The sequence below is a fragment of the Oryctolagus cuniculus genome, chromosome 15 (genome assembly GCF_964237555.1).
Source record: "Oryctolagus cuniculus chromosome 15, mOryCun1.1, whole genome shotgun sequence".
NCBI classification, from domain to species: Eukaryota; Metazoa; Chordata; class Mammalia; order Lagomorpha; family Leporidae; genus Oryctolagus; species Oryctolagus cuniculus.
Genome location: NC_091446.1, coordinates 24,702,696 through 24,716,258, shown reverse-complemented (window position 1 = coordinate 24,716,258; position 13,563 = coordinate 24,702,696). Strand labels below are relative to the sequence as shown.

General features: G+C 42.7%; 1 protein-coding gene and 1 long non-coding RNA gene across 3 annotated transcripts in view; one reads left to right on the top strand and one right to left on the bottom strand.

Moving 5' to 3' along the window:
• SORCS3 (sortilin related VPS10 domain containing receptor 3) overlaps positions 1-1,390 on the top strand; it is a 646,463-nt gene extending 645,073 nt beyond the window's left edge. For both annotated transcript variants that reach the window (XM_051823565.2, XM_051823568.2), the window contains one exon: positions 692-1,390. In XM_051823565.2, the coding sequence (XP_051679525.1) occupies positions 692-756 (65 nt within the window). In that variant the 3' untranslated portion in view covers positions 757-1,390. The remainder of the gene's footprint in view (positions 1-691) is intronic.
• LOC127484164 (uncharacterized) overlaps positions 1-1,507 on the bottom strand; it is a 34,033-nt gene extending 32,526 nt beyond the window's left edge. Inside the window, exon 1 of the long non-coding RNA XR_007910933.2 lies at positions 1,370-1,507. This is a non-coding gene — a long non-coding RNA (uncharacterized lncRNA). The remainder of the gene's footprint in view (positions 1-1,369) is intronic.
• Positions 1,508-13,563: the final 12,056 nt, after the last annotated feature.

The following is a 13,563-nucleotide window of genomic DNA, read 5'->3' as shown; positions in this document are numbered from 1 at the left end:
AGTAGTTGGGTTCCTGTGACCCATTTGGGAGGCCTGGATTGAGTTCCTGACTCCTGGCTTTGGCCTGGCCTACCCATGAACTGTTTTGGTATTTGGGGAGTGAACCAGCCGACAGGAGCTCTCTCTCCACCTCCCCAGCCCACTCCTCCCTCTCTCTCTCTCTCTCAAATAAGTTAATTATATATTTTTTTAAATCACACAAATGTGGAACTTGCATCAGATAGCCTTGAGTCTATTTTTTTGCTTTCCATCCTGCTAGCTTTGTTTCTTCTGTGTGCCTCGTATCCCTCATCTGTGAAAAGGAATAATAATATCTAAGAGACTACCCTATTTCTGTGTAGTACCTGAGAACCTAGTCTAAGATTGCTTTAATAATTGAATGGCATATTGTTAGCATAGTGCCTGCCACATCGAAGGTGTTCAGTGCATGTTGGTTATTACTGTTGTTGTCAGTAGAGTATACGATGGCGATGCATTGGTCCTGCCTGTGTGCAAGTGTGGGAGGTGACATATTTTAAACATTGATGAGATAAGCCAATGAGCTCATAGTCGAGACTATTCCTTTGCCTTTTGAAACAAATTCCTAGTGAGCAGCCATTGTAGGTGATTGGATAGTTTGCAGTGAAGAAACAAAGATCCCTGTCTTTGTAGAACTTACGTAGCTTTTCCCTGTGTCTTCTCTACTCTGCAGGAGGCATCGCCACCATCGCAAACAGCGAAAGCACAAAGGAGATTCCCAACTGCACTAGTGTTTAATACCAAGGAGCTACCTGGCCAACCACCTTTCTGATGTTTTATTTTTGATGACTATTATTACTATTATTATGGAAAAAAGAAAATGTCTTTTCTACCTTTTGTTTACCAAGGGCCCCTTCATAAACAGCAGGCAGATACTTAGCTTGGGAGAAAAAGGCATTCTTAGCTGAGGAAATGAGACAAAAAATAAATAAATGACTGTCTTTCTGCTAAGGGAGAAGGATGCATCTTCTCACAGCCTCCTTGCTTTATTCTGTCATTGCCAGTGCGAAGACTCTGCTTGTGGTCGCTTTCTTTTTATTTAAGTTGGGTTGGCTTTTCATGACTATCCCATCACCTCCTGACCCCAGCCCCCCCTACACATACGCATACAACACACACCATTTCCCAGTTAGAGCCTCAGGAGGTAGGTTAGTGGGGAGTGGACATAGCTACAGAAAGCGTGTACACCTTTGTGAAAGAGGCCCTGCCTCGTGCATGTCAATAGCGAGGCTACAGGTGGCATATTGTATATAATTACAATGTAAATAGCTTTTTATTTCCTAAGAAATAATTTAATGTTTAGTAAAAAAGAAAACAGAAAAAAGATGCGTGTGTTGGCTTACGTACTCACCCTCAGAGCTGACCAAGCCCCAGGCCTGCCTGGTATGTTAGGTTCTGGATGCACTCCAGCTATCTGTCACATTCAACTCTGACATCTCTGTCCACACTGTGGCTGGTTTCTGATTATGTATATAGAGGGGTGGGGGAGGGCTTATTGAGGGCAATTGATTAAGGAAGGACTTTAGTGACATCATAGTACATGAGGGTCATTTTAGTTCTGATGGGAGAACCTAGCAGGTGAAGCCCCCTAGGGACTTCAAACTGAGACCAAGATGAAGAGATTCTTCTCTAAAAAGAAAAGGTTGAGGATATTTATCAGCCTGAGAAAAATCACTGTCTCTAAAGAAAGCAGGCAATGGACCTGAAGATCCTGTTCTATTCTGGTCTTTTGACTGGATTTCACAGACATGTAAATGCATATGGTGAATTCTCGGGCTGTTCTTAGCTGAGAAATGTCTCCTGGGCTCCAGGTATAGCCCTGCGAGTGCCTTTTGGCATGAGAAGAGTTAGGTTGGAAGGCAGGTGGCATCGATGGAATCATGAGTCCATGCACACCATGCAGGCCAAATAGAGGTCTAGCCTTTAATGATATTAGTCCAAGATGATTGTAGCAAAGCTGTGCTATTTGCTTGTCAGACGTACACAAGTACACAACTTCCTTAAAGTCCAATGTCTGCCTTCAGTTCCCTTAAGGTAGTTTTCGCCTCTGGGGTGAATGGCTTTCAAAGCCATTGTTTGCTTTTCAAGCACCTCAGCCCCTTCACACACTTAACCAGTTATTTTCAGTAGGGTCACTGTAAGCCATCCTCTAAGCATTGTTTTTATTTTCAGGCTCAGCCTGAGTACACTTGTTTTACAGGATGATATACTGTATATATATATGAGAAGAAAGGCCACATTTTGTACCTGTTAATTTTTGTGGGATGTTGTTCACATTCTTCTTTGTGAGACACAGAGAGAATGTGTTATTGAGAAAACTGGCTGGCTACAGCATAGATCAGTATTAGGAATATTTCTAAAGATTTTGGTTTTTTTTTTTGTTTGTTTGTTTCAAGGGTTAAGGGGGCAGACAATTGCAATACTTGTACTAAACACTGGAATACAAATGCATGAATCATATCTATATATACAGTATATGTACATATACTGTTCTTGGTTTTATTGTTCCATTTGAATATTTCTACTGTAAAAAAAAGACAGTGGTTTTGAAATTGTTGAAAATAAATGTATTTTTGTACATCAAAGCTACAATCTTGGCTGGGCTTTCACTTTTGGGGCAGTTTTTTCCTTACCTATTGTATCAGTCAACTATTGCCACAATAATGCTAAGTGGCAAAAAAATGGTTTATAGTAGATATTTATTTTTGCTCCTGGGTCTTCAAATTGCTTGTAGTTTGGCTCAACACCATTGAAATGGGCCAGGTCCTGTTGGGCTAATCTAGATCCAGCCTCCTGTAAGTGTGAATCTGTTCAATGAGTCATTATCATATGGGACCAGCAGCTTCCTGGGGCAAGCATTTTTCTTATGGATTGCTGAATCCAAGTGAGGCTGGCAGAACACAGTATGCCTGTAAGGTCTTGGCTCTGAATGGTCACTCTGTTTAACATCACACAAAGTCCAGTGTCTAAAGAAAATCACATGGCCAAGTAAAATATCAACAACTAGGGAAATAGACTTTTCCTACTCTGGTGCAAGGGCGCAAGGAACTATCAAACTATATCACAAAAAAATGTGTGGATGAATAATCTCTCAGCATAGGAAGGCCTGAAGAACTGAGAATAATATCCTGATTTGCTATCCATAGGCATATTTTTTTACAATCCCTGTGAGGAGCTTCATTAGATGATCCATTTGAACAAATATCCAAGTTTCCTATCCAAATGTATATGGCTAGGATTTCTGAGCAGAAGTCACTACATTGCCTTTGAACTTATCAGTTTCTATGAGTGGCTGAAATGGAGCTTTAAGTCATGTGTGGAAGATTTAAGCAGAAGAAATGAAAGAGGAGAGGACGGCAACAAGACCGATGTTCCTTCCCTGCTTCTTCCTGCTGTTTGCTGCATGAAACCAAGAGCGGATCTCCTCCTTTGGCCCGTGCTGAATGGGTGTCTCTTCCCTGTGCTCGTAAGGTGATGTGAACAGGGACTGTGAGTTGGATGGATTTGCTTTTTCAGTCTTTGAAATGTATGAGAAATTTTCATGGATCCAAGAAACCAGAAAGCTTTGTTCAAAAATTTTGGAAACTAACTGACTATTATCATGTTTTCTAAGTTCATATTGATGATGCAGGCTTAAACAAAGGTGAGTTATTTAGGAATGTATTTTTTAAATTACATACAATTCTTGGTATAGCTTTTCATCAGTTATACATGGAATCTTCAAAAGTTAATAGAAAGTGTATACTTTGAAAAATCTGTGTGTATTTCAATGAATTTTTGCACTAAAGTAAATTTATCTCTGAATTCTATGTTTCCATGACCATTTTGAAATACCCTCATATAAGTACCTTCCTCAAATGTGGAGAATGTCATTTAGAAATCTGTTAAAAAGTAGTGGGCTTTTTCAAACAAATAGTTCAAAAACATTTAGCTTATATTTCCCTAAGGGATTTTTAATGCTTTAGAGCTTCCCAAATAATGGAAAGCATCTGTAATATTCCTACCCCAATGGAAAGGTGAATTTTCCGAAATGTATCAGTTTTGCTTTCCAGTGTGGTCTGAATTCTTCTCACGTTAATTTTGTGTCCAAGTGGGCATAGTCACTCCACTAGACTAAAAGGTTGAAACCAAAAAAAAAAGCCAGAATGAGTCAGTTGGTCATGTGAGCTAAGCCATGGCTAAAAATATCTGCTGCATTCGCCACCAACACAAGATTTTTCCATTGTAGATTGCTGTAAAGACAGATGGCAGAGAATGTGGTTGACTTTGTAGTTTATTTCTGGGCTGAGTTACTCACTAGTGGTGAGGGAACTCTCTTACCAGAAGTTCTAGAGCTGGTAATTAAGCCTACAGGAGCTCTATGGGGCTAGCTGGAACCCAGCTATGAGCACCGTATGCATAAACTCCCATGGTTCTCATGTGCATTGAAGTTTGGGGCTAATTGCTTTATCTGCCACTAAAGTATCTGAAGGAGAGGGGTTGGATGAAGGTCACCTCCCCTGGCCCTTGTTACCATGACACAAGGCACTAAAGGTATAGAAAGGAAAACAGGATTTAAATGTCCTTGTGTCATCCTGGGCGACAACTACAACACTGAGAGTCACCTAATTGTGTTACATAGGATAGAAACACACTGTACGTTAAGGTAGTAACCGGTTGTGCCATGGAAAGAATAATCAGCCAGGAGTTAGAAGATCTCTGAATTTCAGCAAGTCATTCTGGACAACAAGTTCTCAGTTTGTAAAAGGAAAACACTTCATGCCCTGCCTTGCTGGCTTGTTTAATTCCCAGAGATGTGAGAAGCACATTTCCAATTACAAAACTGTTGAGACATTACTAGTGCGGGCAATCCTAGAAGAGCTCCATTTTTCTGTAGAGGGATAAACTGATACCTAGAGAAGAAAGTGACTTTCCTAACTTCACACAGCAGGTTAGTGCACAGCTAAAGGTAGAATCCACGTCTTTATAATAAAGTGAGATTCTTTCTACCACCCCCTGCCAAAATTCAAAACTGGTTGAACTGTAGACCACTGAAAGTCAGTAGGGCCCTGAGGGTGTTACCGGTATGGCTCCTGTGTGGATTATGTCCAGAATGATTTAGAATCTAACTTACCAGGTAGGCTCGTCATTCAGGAGCTCACAGCTCTTTTCCTGTCATTGCCCTACTGACCCACTTGTTCAGCAGTCCACGGCCCAATGTCCTGTCTTCTCCTACTGGACTGAAATGAGGCTGCTTAATAGACAGCTGCTCAGCCCTAGCTTTACACACCATGATACTCACCCTTTAAAGTGGTTGGCCCTGTTCAGAGGAAATAAGGCCAGATAGCAAACATAAGCAGTGGGCATGCCTCAACCCACTGCACCAGCTCCTGCCAAATTCTCTTGCCTGCTCCAACAGAATTGCCAAAGGGAGCAGATACAGCACAACCATTAACTCCCAAAGTTCTACTGCATCTCAATGTCCCTTAAACCTACTTCAATAGATTTTTTTTTCTAGAGTAGCAGTGTTTTTAAAATGCTCTTTGCTTCTGTATTTTCAGAATATACATCATACTGACGTATAGGTTCATTCAGAGAGGAAACAATGGAATGCTGTGTATTAAAAAATGCAAGAATTTCAGCCACAGTTCAATCTATTTGGAGACTAGAAGTTGCAGTAAAACCTGGATCCTTCATTGTTTTAATTATCTGAGGCCCAGAAAGGTAAAATGACTTAATAAGTGTCAATTTTTCTACCTATGAATTCCTCACAGGATTGGAACATAGATTGAGACAATTTAGGTAAACACAAATCATGAATAGATTCTGAGAAAATTAGTCCTGTTGTGCTGAGTCCTTGTTCATACAACTTCGTGTCTTCCTTCAAATTATAAAAATTATTCAACCAATCTTTCAATTACGGCTGCATCCCCATGGGGAAAATATCAGAATTACCTGGAGAGAAATGTCATTTCCCATAGCTCTCCCTTAGCAGAAAAAGAATTTTGGTTAAAATTCCTTACATATTGATCCCCAATGTTGCTGCTTTTCCTACTTTTTCCCCATAGTATAACTAGTTTTGTTTGGGTCATATGGAAGGGACTAGAGATGAACTTAGGGCTGCCAGGAATGCCTCATAAAACTAAAGACCGAGAATCTTGGGTTCTGGAATGCGCACTCTTCTCATGTGCAGGAGTCTTGCTTCTGGTCTCTCCCTCCATGTATGTACCCTGCTTTTGTGATGGCGTGCAGGTCCAGATCCTCTCTGAGGGTCACCTATGGGTTCTTTCATCCATACTCATTAATGAATAATCAGAGAAAACAATTAGTTGTAAAAATATACCTAGAGAGGCTAAGGTCACTATGGCTGCAACTTGATCTCAGCTCAAGGAGGGCTGTTCCAAAGAGTGCATGCAAGATGCAGATTCTCCTCAAAATGCCAGTGAAGACAGATGAAAATAGATTGTGACAGCACACATGCCGTCTGTCATTATAGCTTACTCTCTGGGGAGTGATGCTGTTCACAGCTATTAGAAATGAACCATATAAAGTGGGGCCCTCAGTGATTTGCTCCTGAGAGAGGGTTGGGGTCTGGTCTCCAAAGAATAGACTACATCAGCTGGAATGTCTGCCCAAGGTGTCCCACCTGTCGAAGCTCCAGGGCTCCAGGGACGTCTTACCTCAAGCAGACCCTACTTGTCCCTGGGGACTCTCCAACAGGACTTTTATTACAGTGCAGCATCTTCTGCTGCTTCCTGTCACAAAGGATTATTGCTGTCAGTATCCCCAAAACTGGCTACACTTTGCTCAACCATAGTGGATGGGAAGAGAAAGGGAGCCACTATAGCAGCAAACAGAGAGAATGATAATGTTTTTCTTGTCATCAATGTCTTTCTTAGTTTCTACATAGAATCAGCTGGGAAGCACTTAATTGTCTCCCAAAACAATGTACCTGGCCCTTGGAGTGCCAGAATGGTTTTCGTTCATTGTCCTTTTGGTTCAATTGAACCTTTAGGTTCAATTAGAGAATTGCTGGGTTTCTTCTATTGTCAGCTGGGAATTTTTGAGTCAGGGGCACCAAGAGAAGAAGGGAGAAAGGAGCCTAGAGAAAAAAGTTCATCTTTGTCAGTTACAAAGCTTTACTTGACACTTTCTCATTTCAGCATGTCAATTTCAGATGCAGGTGCTCCCCAGATTTCTAATCTATTTATAATGGTAACAAGGCAACTCTCGGCAGCATGTGCTCATCATGAGCTAATCATCCCCCGCTAGGCCTTGTGCCTCCTAATTAGTGGCATGTTGGTTGCCTACTGATTGAGTTGGAGTCTCATCCAGGCAATAGGCATGGGGAGGGCAGGTAGGTGGAAAAAGATCTTTGAGCCCAGTAGAGCTCAGATCTTGGCAGAATTTCTAACAACAGGTGGGTTTCACACCTTGCCTGGAAATGCATCCTTTTTAAAGATCCAGCCACCACTTCCATGGGCACTAACAGGAAAGTGGCAAATCTCCAAACACATGTCTCCTGTCTGTCAGAGGCACTCTCCATAACGAGATGCTGTTCTTCTGAAACCAGGTGGCTCAATGATAAAGACCAGCAGAAGGCATCAAACAGAAGAAAAAGAGCTATATTGCTTCTACAGTTTATAATGGAGCAAGGACTCTTTCATTCATCTGTTCCTTTGTTACTTAAACAATTAGTTGTTGAACATCTACTGGTTGCCAGGCTCTATTCTGGGCACAGTATACATTAATGATCAAGACACACTTAAAATAGGGTGACTATATAATTTGTTATCCAAACCTGGACACACTTGGTGGTATATTGGATACACTTGGAGGTAAATACTCTGGGGAAAATAACATGAACCAGGACTGTCTGAAGGAAACTAAGAAACTTAGAAACTAAGAAACTATGTGCATAGTACTAAGGTACTATGTTGTGTATTGGAATTTTAGCTCTAAATATGAGACATTATTTTAAGTTATTGTTCAATATTCTTTCAGAATCTTTCAGGAGACAAAGGGATTTGATAACACAGGGAAAGTTAACAGAGGGGGATACAGGTACTTCTTTATTTCCAAGAGAAATGATAGTGATGAAAGTTAGGGAAGAATCCTTAAAGATAAAATACATTTACACTAGTCATTTAAAAATGGTCTTTTTTTCTATCTAGAATGTCCCTTTATCTTCTCCCTTTAGCAAAATGATGGAGTTTTAAAAATTTGGAAGTGACAGAATTGGAGGTTGAATAAGAATGGGAGCATGACTGGAAATGAACTAGAAAGTCAACTATGAAAAAAATTAAAAATTGATTAAGATTTATAAAAGTGTTTATCACCTTCTCTATAATGACAATATTTATATTTTCTGTATTCTAAGTTTTCACAATGAGCATGTATGCATTTCATAATTATTTTAAAAAGTAAAATTGACAGCAGGTGTCCACAATAGTTCTGTAGGTGTAATGGATTTCTGGGTATTGCCTTAGAGTCCTAAAAAAATCATAATGAGATTGTTGTGCAATACTGATCATGAATCATAGTTTAAAAAGGAGCATCCATAGGTCAAATAAGGACAGTAACTTCAAAAGAGACTCGTGGTACCATAATATCTGCTGGAAAATGGTTTACTGGTCTCTATAAATGGAAAAAGAAACTGTAATTACTTAGGTGCTTCACGACGCGTATTAAGCATACAGGAAATCATTATTCAAGCTTCTTGGCAAAGGAAGTGGCTCTTGTGTTGCTCTCTGCTACTCTTTTATTCTTTTCATCGGAGTAGAGAAACTTTTGTTTAGTAATGTTGCTGGCAATGTTTCATCCACAAGTAATTTGCCTTGGTGAACAAATGTTGGAACAAGGCAACACCAATTAAGGCTTTAAGTGGTTATTAAACATGGCAAAAGATTCGGCATGAACTGTGAGGTGAAGAACTGAGCTTGGGGAGAGCATTCCCTGGTGCTGAGAACAGAGTTTAAACAGAAGGGAAATGTTAGGCCCAGTTTCTTCACCTGATACTCTGCTGTGAGGGGATAGCTGGAGACTCACTTATGAAGCCCCGGAAGCCCCATATCTGGATGAAACCAGTTAGAGACGACATCTCGTGGAAGGTGAGCCAACTCGAACCAGCCCCATCGGCTTTGGCAATGGATCTGCTCTGTGAACAAGTTTCCATCTACAGCATATGCTTTCTATGAGTACTTATTAGTATATCATGATTTCAAATGAAATCTCTCCCACTATGAGTTCTCAGAATTAACATTATGAATCTCCGCTCCATAGTCATCCAAGGCATTTCTTCTATCTGGGTCAGGAGTATGAATGATGTAACAAGAATTTAGCCTTTGAAAGACTATATAGGCCGGCGCCGCGGCTCACTAGGCTAATCCTCCGCCTTGCGGCGCCGGCACCCCTGGTTCTAGTCCCAGTCGGGGCGCCGGATTCTGTCCCGGTTGCCCCTCTTCCAGACCAGTTCTCTGCTGTGGCCAGGGAATGCAGTGGAGGATGGCCCAAGTGCTTGGGCCCTGCACCCCATGGGAGACCAGGATAAGTACCTGGCTCCTGCCTTCAGATCAGCGTGGTGGGCTGGCCGCAGCACGCCGGCTGTGGCGGCCATTGGAGGGTGAACCAATGGCAAAGGAAGACCTTTCTCTCTGTCTCACTCTCTCACTGTCTACTCTGCCTGTCAAAAAAAAAAAAAAAAAAAGAAAGAAAGAAAGAAAGACTATATAGATCTGCGTTCAGTGCCAGCTTCTGCATTTATTAGCTATGTGGTCTTGGGTTAATCACCCTAAATCTCAACTTTCTCTCTTGGTTTTGTGAAGGAATAAAATAACTAAAAAGCATCTAGACTATAACAGGTTCAGTATAGCTTGTTAAAAATGAGCCTCCCCACATGTTCCCCTCCTCTGTGCCTTTTATGGACACCTGTGTGGCAGAGTACAAGTCCTTTCAAGAGCAGGAGATCCCAAGGCTTCCTCCTTGCTCCCTCTGCCAATGGGCTCTACTTCAACCCATCCCCAAACCCAGTTGTGCCTCCCCTCCCTTCTCTACAAAACAATAAAACCCATTTAGAAACAGCCCTAAACCAGCCCCACCATCCCACTAATGTTTACACCTGTTCTTTTGTCAAGCCTCAGAGAAGAGGCACAATACCAACAATTTTGTAGAGGCCAAATGAGGGCTGGGCCGGCGTCGGAGAGAAGAGGCCAAGCTCATGATGTGACTGATGGGCTGTTAGAGGATGAATGTCCAATTGCTGAACACAGCCCTCCCTGCCAGCTCCACGTCTCCTTTTCTCTACAGCAAATAGGAGACCAAGCAAGGTCAGCCATCTTGAAGAGCCTGTCATTAGCTTCGTGATTATGGTGATTATCAGCACTGTGCCGATTTCCTTGCATCTTTTAGGCTTTTTCAGTTATTACATGCGGAGGGCATTTTTCTTCCCTCCTGTCTTCCAGGTCTCTTCTGCCCTGCTCCTCTTCCACACCTCCCTCCTCCTACCCCAAGTGCCACACTGGGTCTTTTCTTTCTTCTTCCAAGAATGGCAGTGGCTGGGATGGAAACTCAGCGGGATTTGGATCTCTCTGACTGAGAGGAAAGAAATATTTGTGTATAATTCAACATTCTCTGAGTTACTCCCCAGAAGTTTCATTTTTCACTAAAGCCTTTTCCTTATCTTAAAGCACTGACACAAATATATATCACAAAGTTAAAAAGATTGAATTACATTTTGTCGGTGAACTGCTAAGATTCATGGAGGCTCAAAGCCCCAGCTAGTCCCTGTGTGTACCAAGCTACTGCGTTTCAGTTTTTTTGTCTTTTCCTTTCTTTGGCGGTGAACACACGCTAACAGGGTTTGTCTCTTTATTGTGATATGGGAATGATTGAACATATACTCTGTATTACTTGATGAAAGACCTTTCCTAAAAGGAGAGCGGTTCTGTCATTTGAGCACATTTCCCAGGGGCTCTGAGATGTGATTGAATCGGGCTTAATGGGATGTTTTTGAGCTGTGATATTGCATGGAGGGGCCCAGGGCAGAAGCCTCTGTGTGGGGTCCTGGTCCCCAGGAGGCTCTGAAAGCTCCAAGTTTTCAGATTAGAATGCTGGTTGGTGGCTTTGTTCTGTGACAGCTGAGGTATGTGGGTGAGGAGGCGTGTTGCTGGGTGGCCCATCCTTCCCCACTGCTGCTCTCTGACTAACAAGCTCTATTAGCTTCCTAGGGCTGCTGTAACAATGACTGCAAACTGGTGGTTCAAAACAACACAAGTGTATTCTCACACTGCTGAAGAGTCAGGTGCCCCAAATCAAGGAGTTCCTAGGGTTGGTTCCGGCAGACTCAGGGCCGCTCCCTTCAGTGTGCTGCCCCTAGACTATCGTGATGGCTGGCGACTTGTGGCATTTCTTGGCTTGGTGGGTGTGTCCCTCCGATCTCTGCCTCCCTCTCCACATCACCTTGTCCAAACTTCGCTTCTTCTCTCTCATAAAGGGTGTCATGTGTCCCTGGAGTTAGGGTACATCCAGTTAACCCAGAATGATCCCATCTCAAGATCCTTAATTAAATCTGCAAAGATTCCTTGTCCAAGTAAGAAACCAGCTCCCGTTGTACCTCTCAGGACTTGGGTCCTCAGGGGACAGTGAAAACTGGGCCTACTGTGCAGCCTGCAGGAGCCCTGGGGGCAGCCAGGAGACTTCATCTAGTCCTGAGTTGGGGAGGGCGGGAGAGAGAAATCTTCCATATGCTGGTTCACTCCCCAGACAGCCAAAACACCCATGGCTGGGCCAGTCTAAAGCCAGGAGCCAGGAGCTCCTTCTGAGCCTCTTATCGTGCGGGGCCCAAGGACTTGGACCATCCTCCACTGCTCTCCCAGGTGCACAAACAGGGAGCTGGGCGGAGGGTTAGCCTAGTGAGCCACGGCACCAGCCTTACTTAGTCTAGTAATTTAGTCTATCTGGGCACAGATAGACTCTATAAGAGTCAGTATTGAAGAGAAATTATGTCTGCCCTGCCTATCTCATCAGGTCATTATATGTAACGTATGAGATACCCTGCTCTGTGAAAAAATGTAATATACTGGCTCAAAGCTGTGCTAACAATGAGCTGAGTATGAAGGCAATTTCCTGGCTTTTGCCTTCATCTAAATATGCTTTTCTTTGACTGCAGTGGTTCACCCATGCTAGTATCTGTAAGTGTTGGTGGTTAATGTCTCACAGCTCCTGTCCCTGAGGAGTCATCACCTCTCCTGCCTTTAACTATTCCTTGTTGGGGCAAGTCTGTGGCTCCCAGGCCCTCCACAAATCAAGTCAAGAATGATCTCAACCTGAGACTGCAACCTTGCTCAGCAATTTCTCCCTTTTCATCCTTCCTCCCTCTTCCCCCAGAGCACCCTCTTAATAAATGCCAAATCCCTGAATAAGGCTCTACTTTTAGGAAACCCTGTTAAAGATACCACCCCTTGGTTGTGAGAGCACAGAACAAGTATCACATCCTCCTCCTTGTGATTCAAATATAAGGGGTCTTTGGAAAGTTCATGGAAGTTGCTATTATTGCTATGAATTTCAATAATACTTTACACTAAAATAAACTCATTTAATTCCATTTTCCATCGACTTTTAAAACAGATTTATTTATTTGAAAGGTAAAGTGACAGAAAGAAAAAAGAGAGATTGAGAGAGAGAGAGAGAGTGAGCAATCTTCCATCTTCTGGTTCATTCCCCAAAGACTTGCAACAGCCAGGACTGGGCTAGGCTGAAGCAAGGAGCCAGGAATTCCATCAGGTCTCCCATGTGAGTGGCAAGGACCCAAGTACTTGAGCCATCATTTGTTGCCTTGCAAGTTCCCTAGCCAGGAGCTGAATCTGAGGTTGGGGTAATCTCAGTTACTCCAACAGGGGATGTGGGGTATTCTAAGCAGTGATTTACCCAGCTGTACCATAGTGAGCCCCTCATGAACTTTTTGAAGTTATCTTATATACTCTCTGAAGAGCAGAGAGATCAGCTTCCCTGAGAGACACCAGTAGTTGAGTATCACAGGCCTAATGTCCAGCCAGCCGTGAGCCAGGGCAGAGGACTTCTGGGAGATGGGAGGGCAGTAGGGATCTTGTAGCCCATAAGATACACAGCATGTGGAATTCCCTCCCACCTTGCCCCCACCCCTACCCATCCACTGTCATACCATGGACAGCTCTACATCCTCCAGGAATTTTCTTCTGTGGCTGTCAAGCCCCCAAACTCAGCAATGATTACCATGTACACTAGCTGAGCTTGCTTGAAAGTCATTGTTTCACAGGAACACCTGGTGTGTGAATGGAAGGCCTTTACTTGTTTTCTCCTTCCTCTGTCAACACTGAGTACATACTTTAAAAGGCTGCCCTGCTTTCCTCCCAGTGACTATAGAACTGCTTCATTATTTAACTCTGTATTTCTATTACTGCATAAATTGTTTTTGTTGAAACCCTTACCAGGTGGGAGTGGGTATGAGGCACAATTCGTGAGATTTGCTTGCTAATTAAAAGTTTCCAACATCTCTGTTTGCTGAAGAAAATGCTGACATTGACCTTGTTC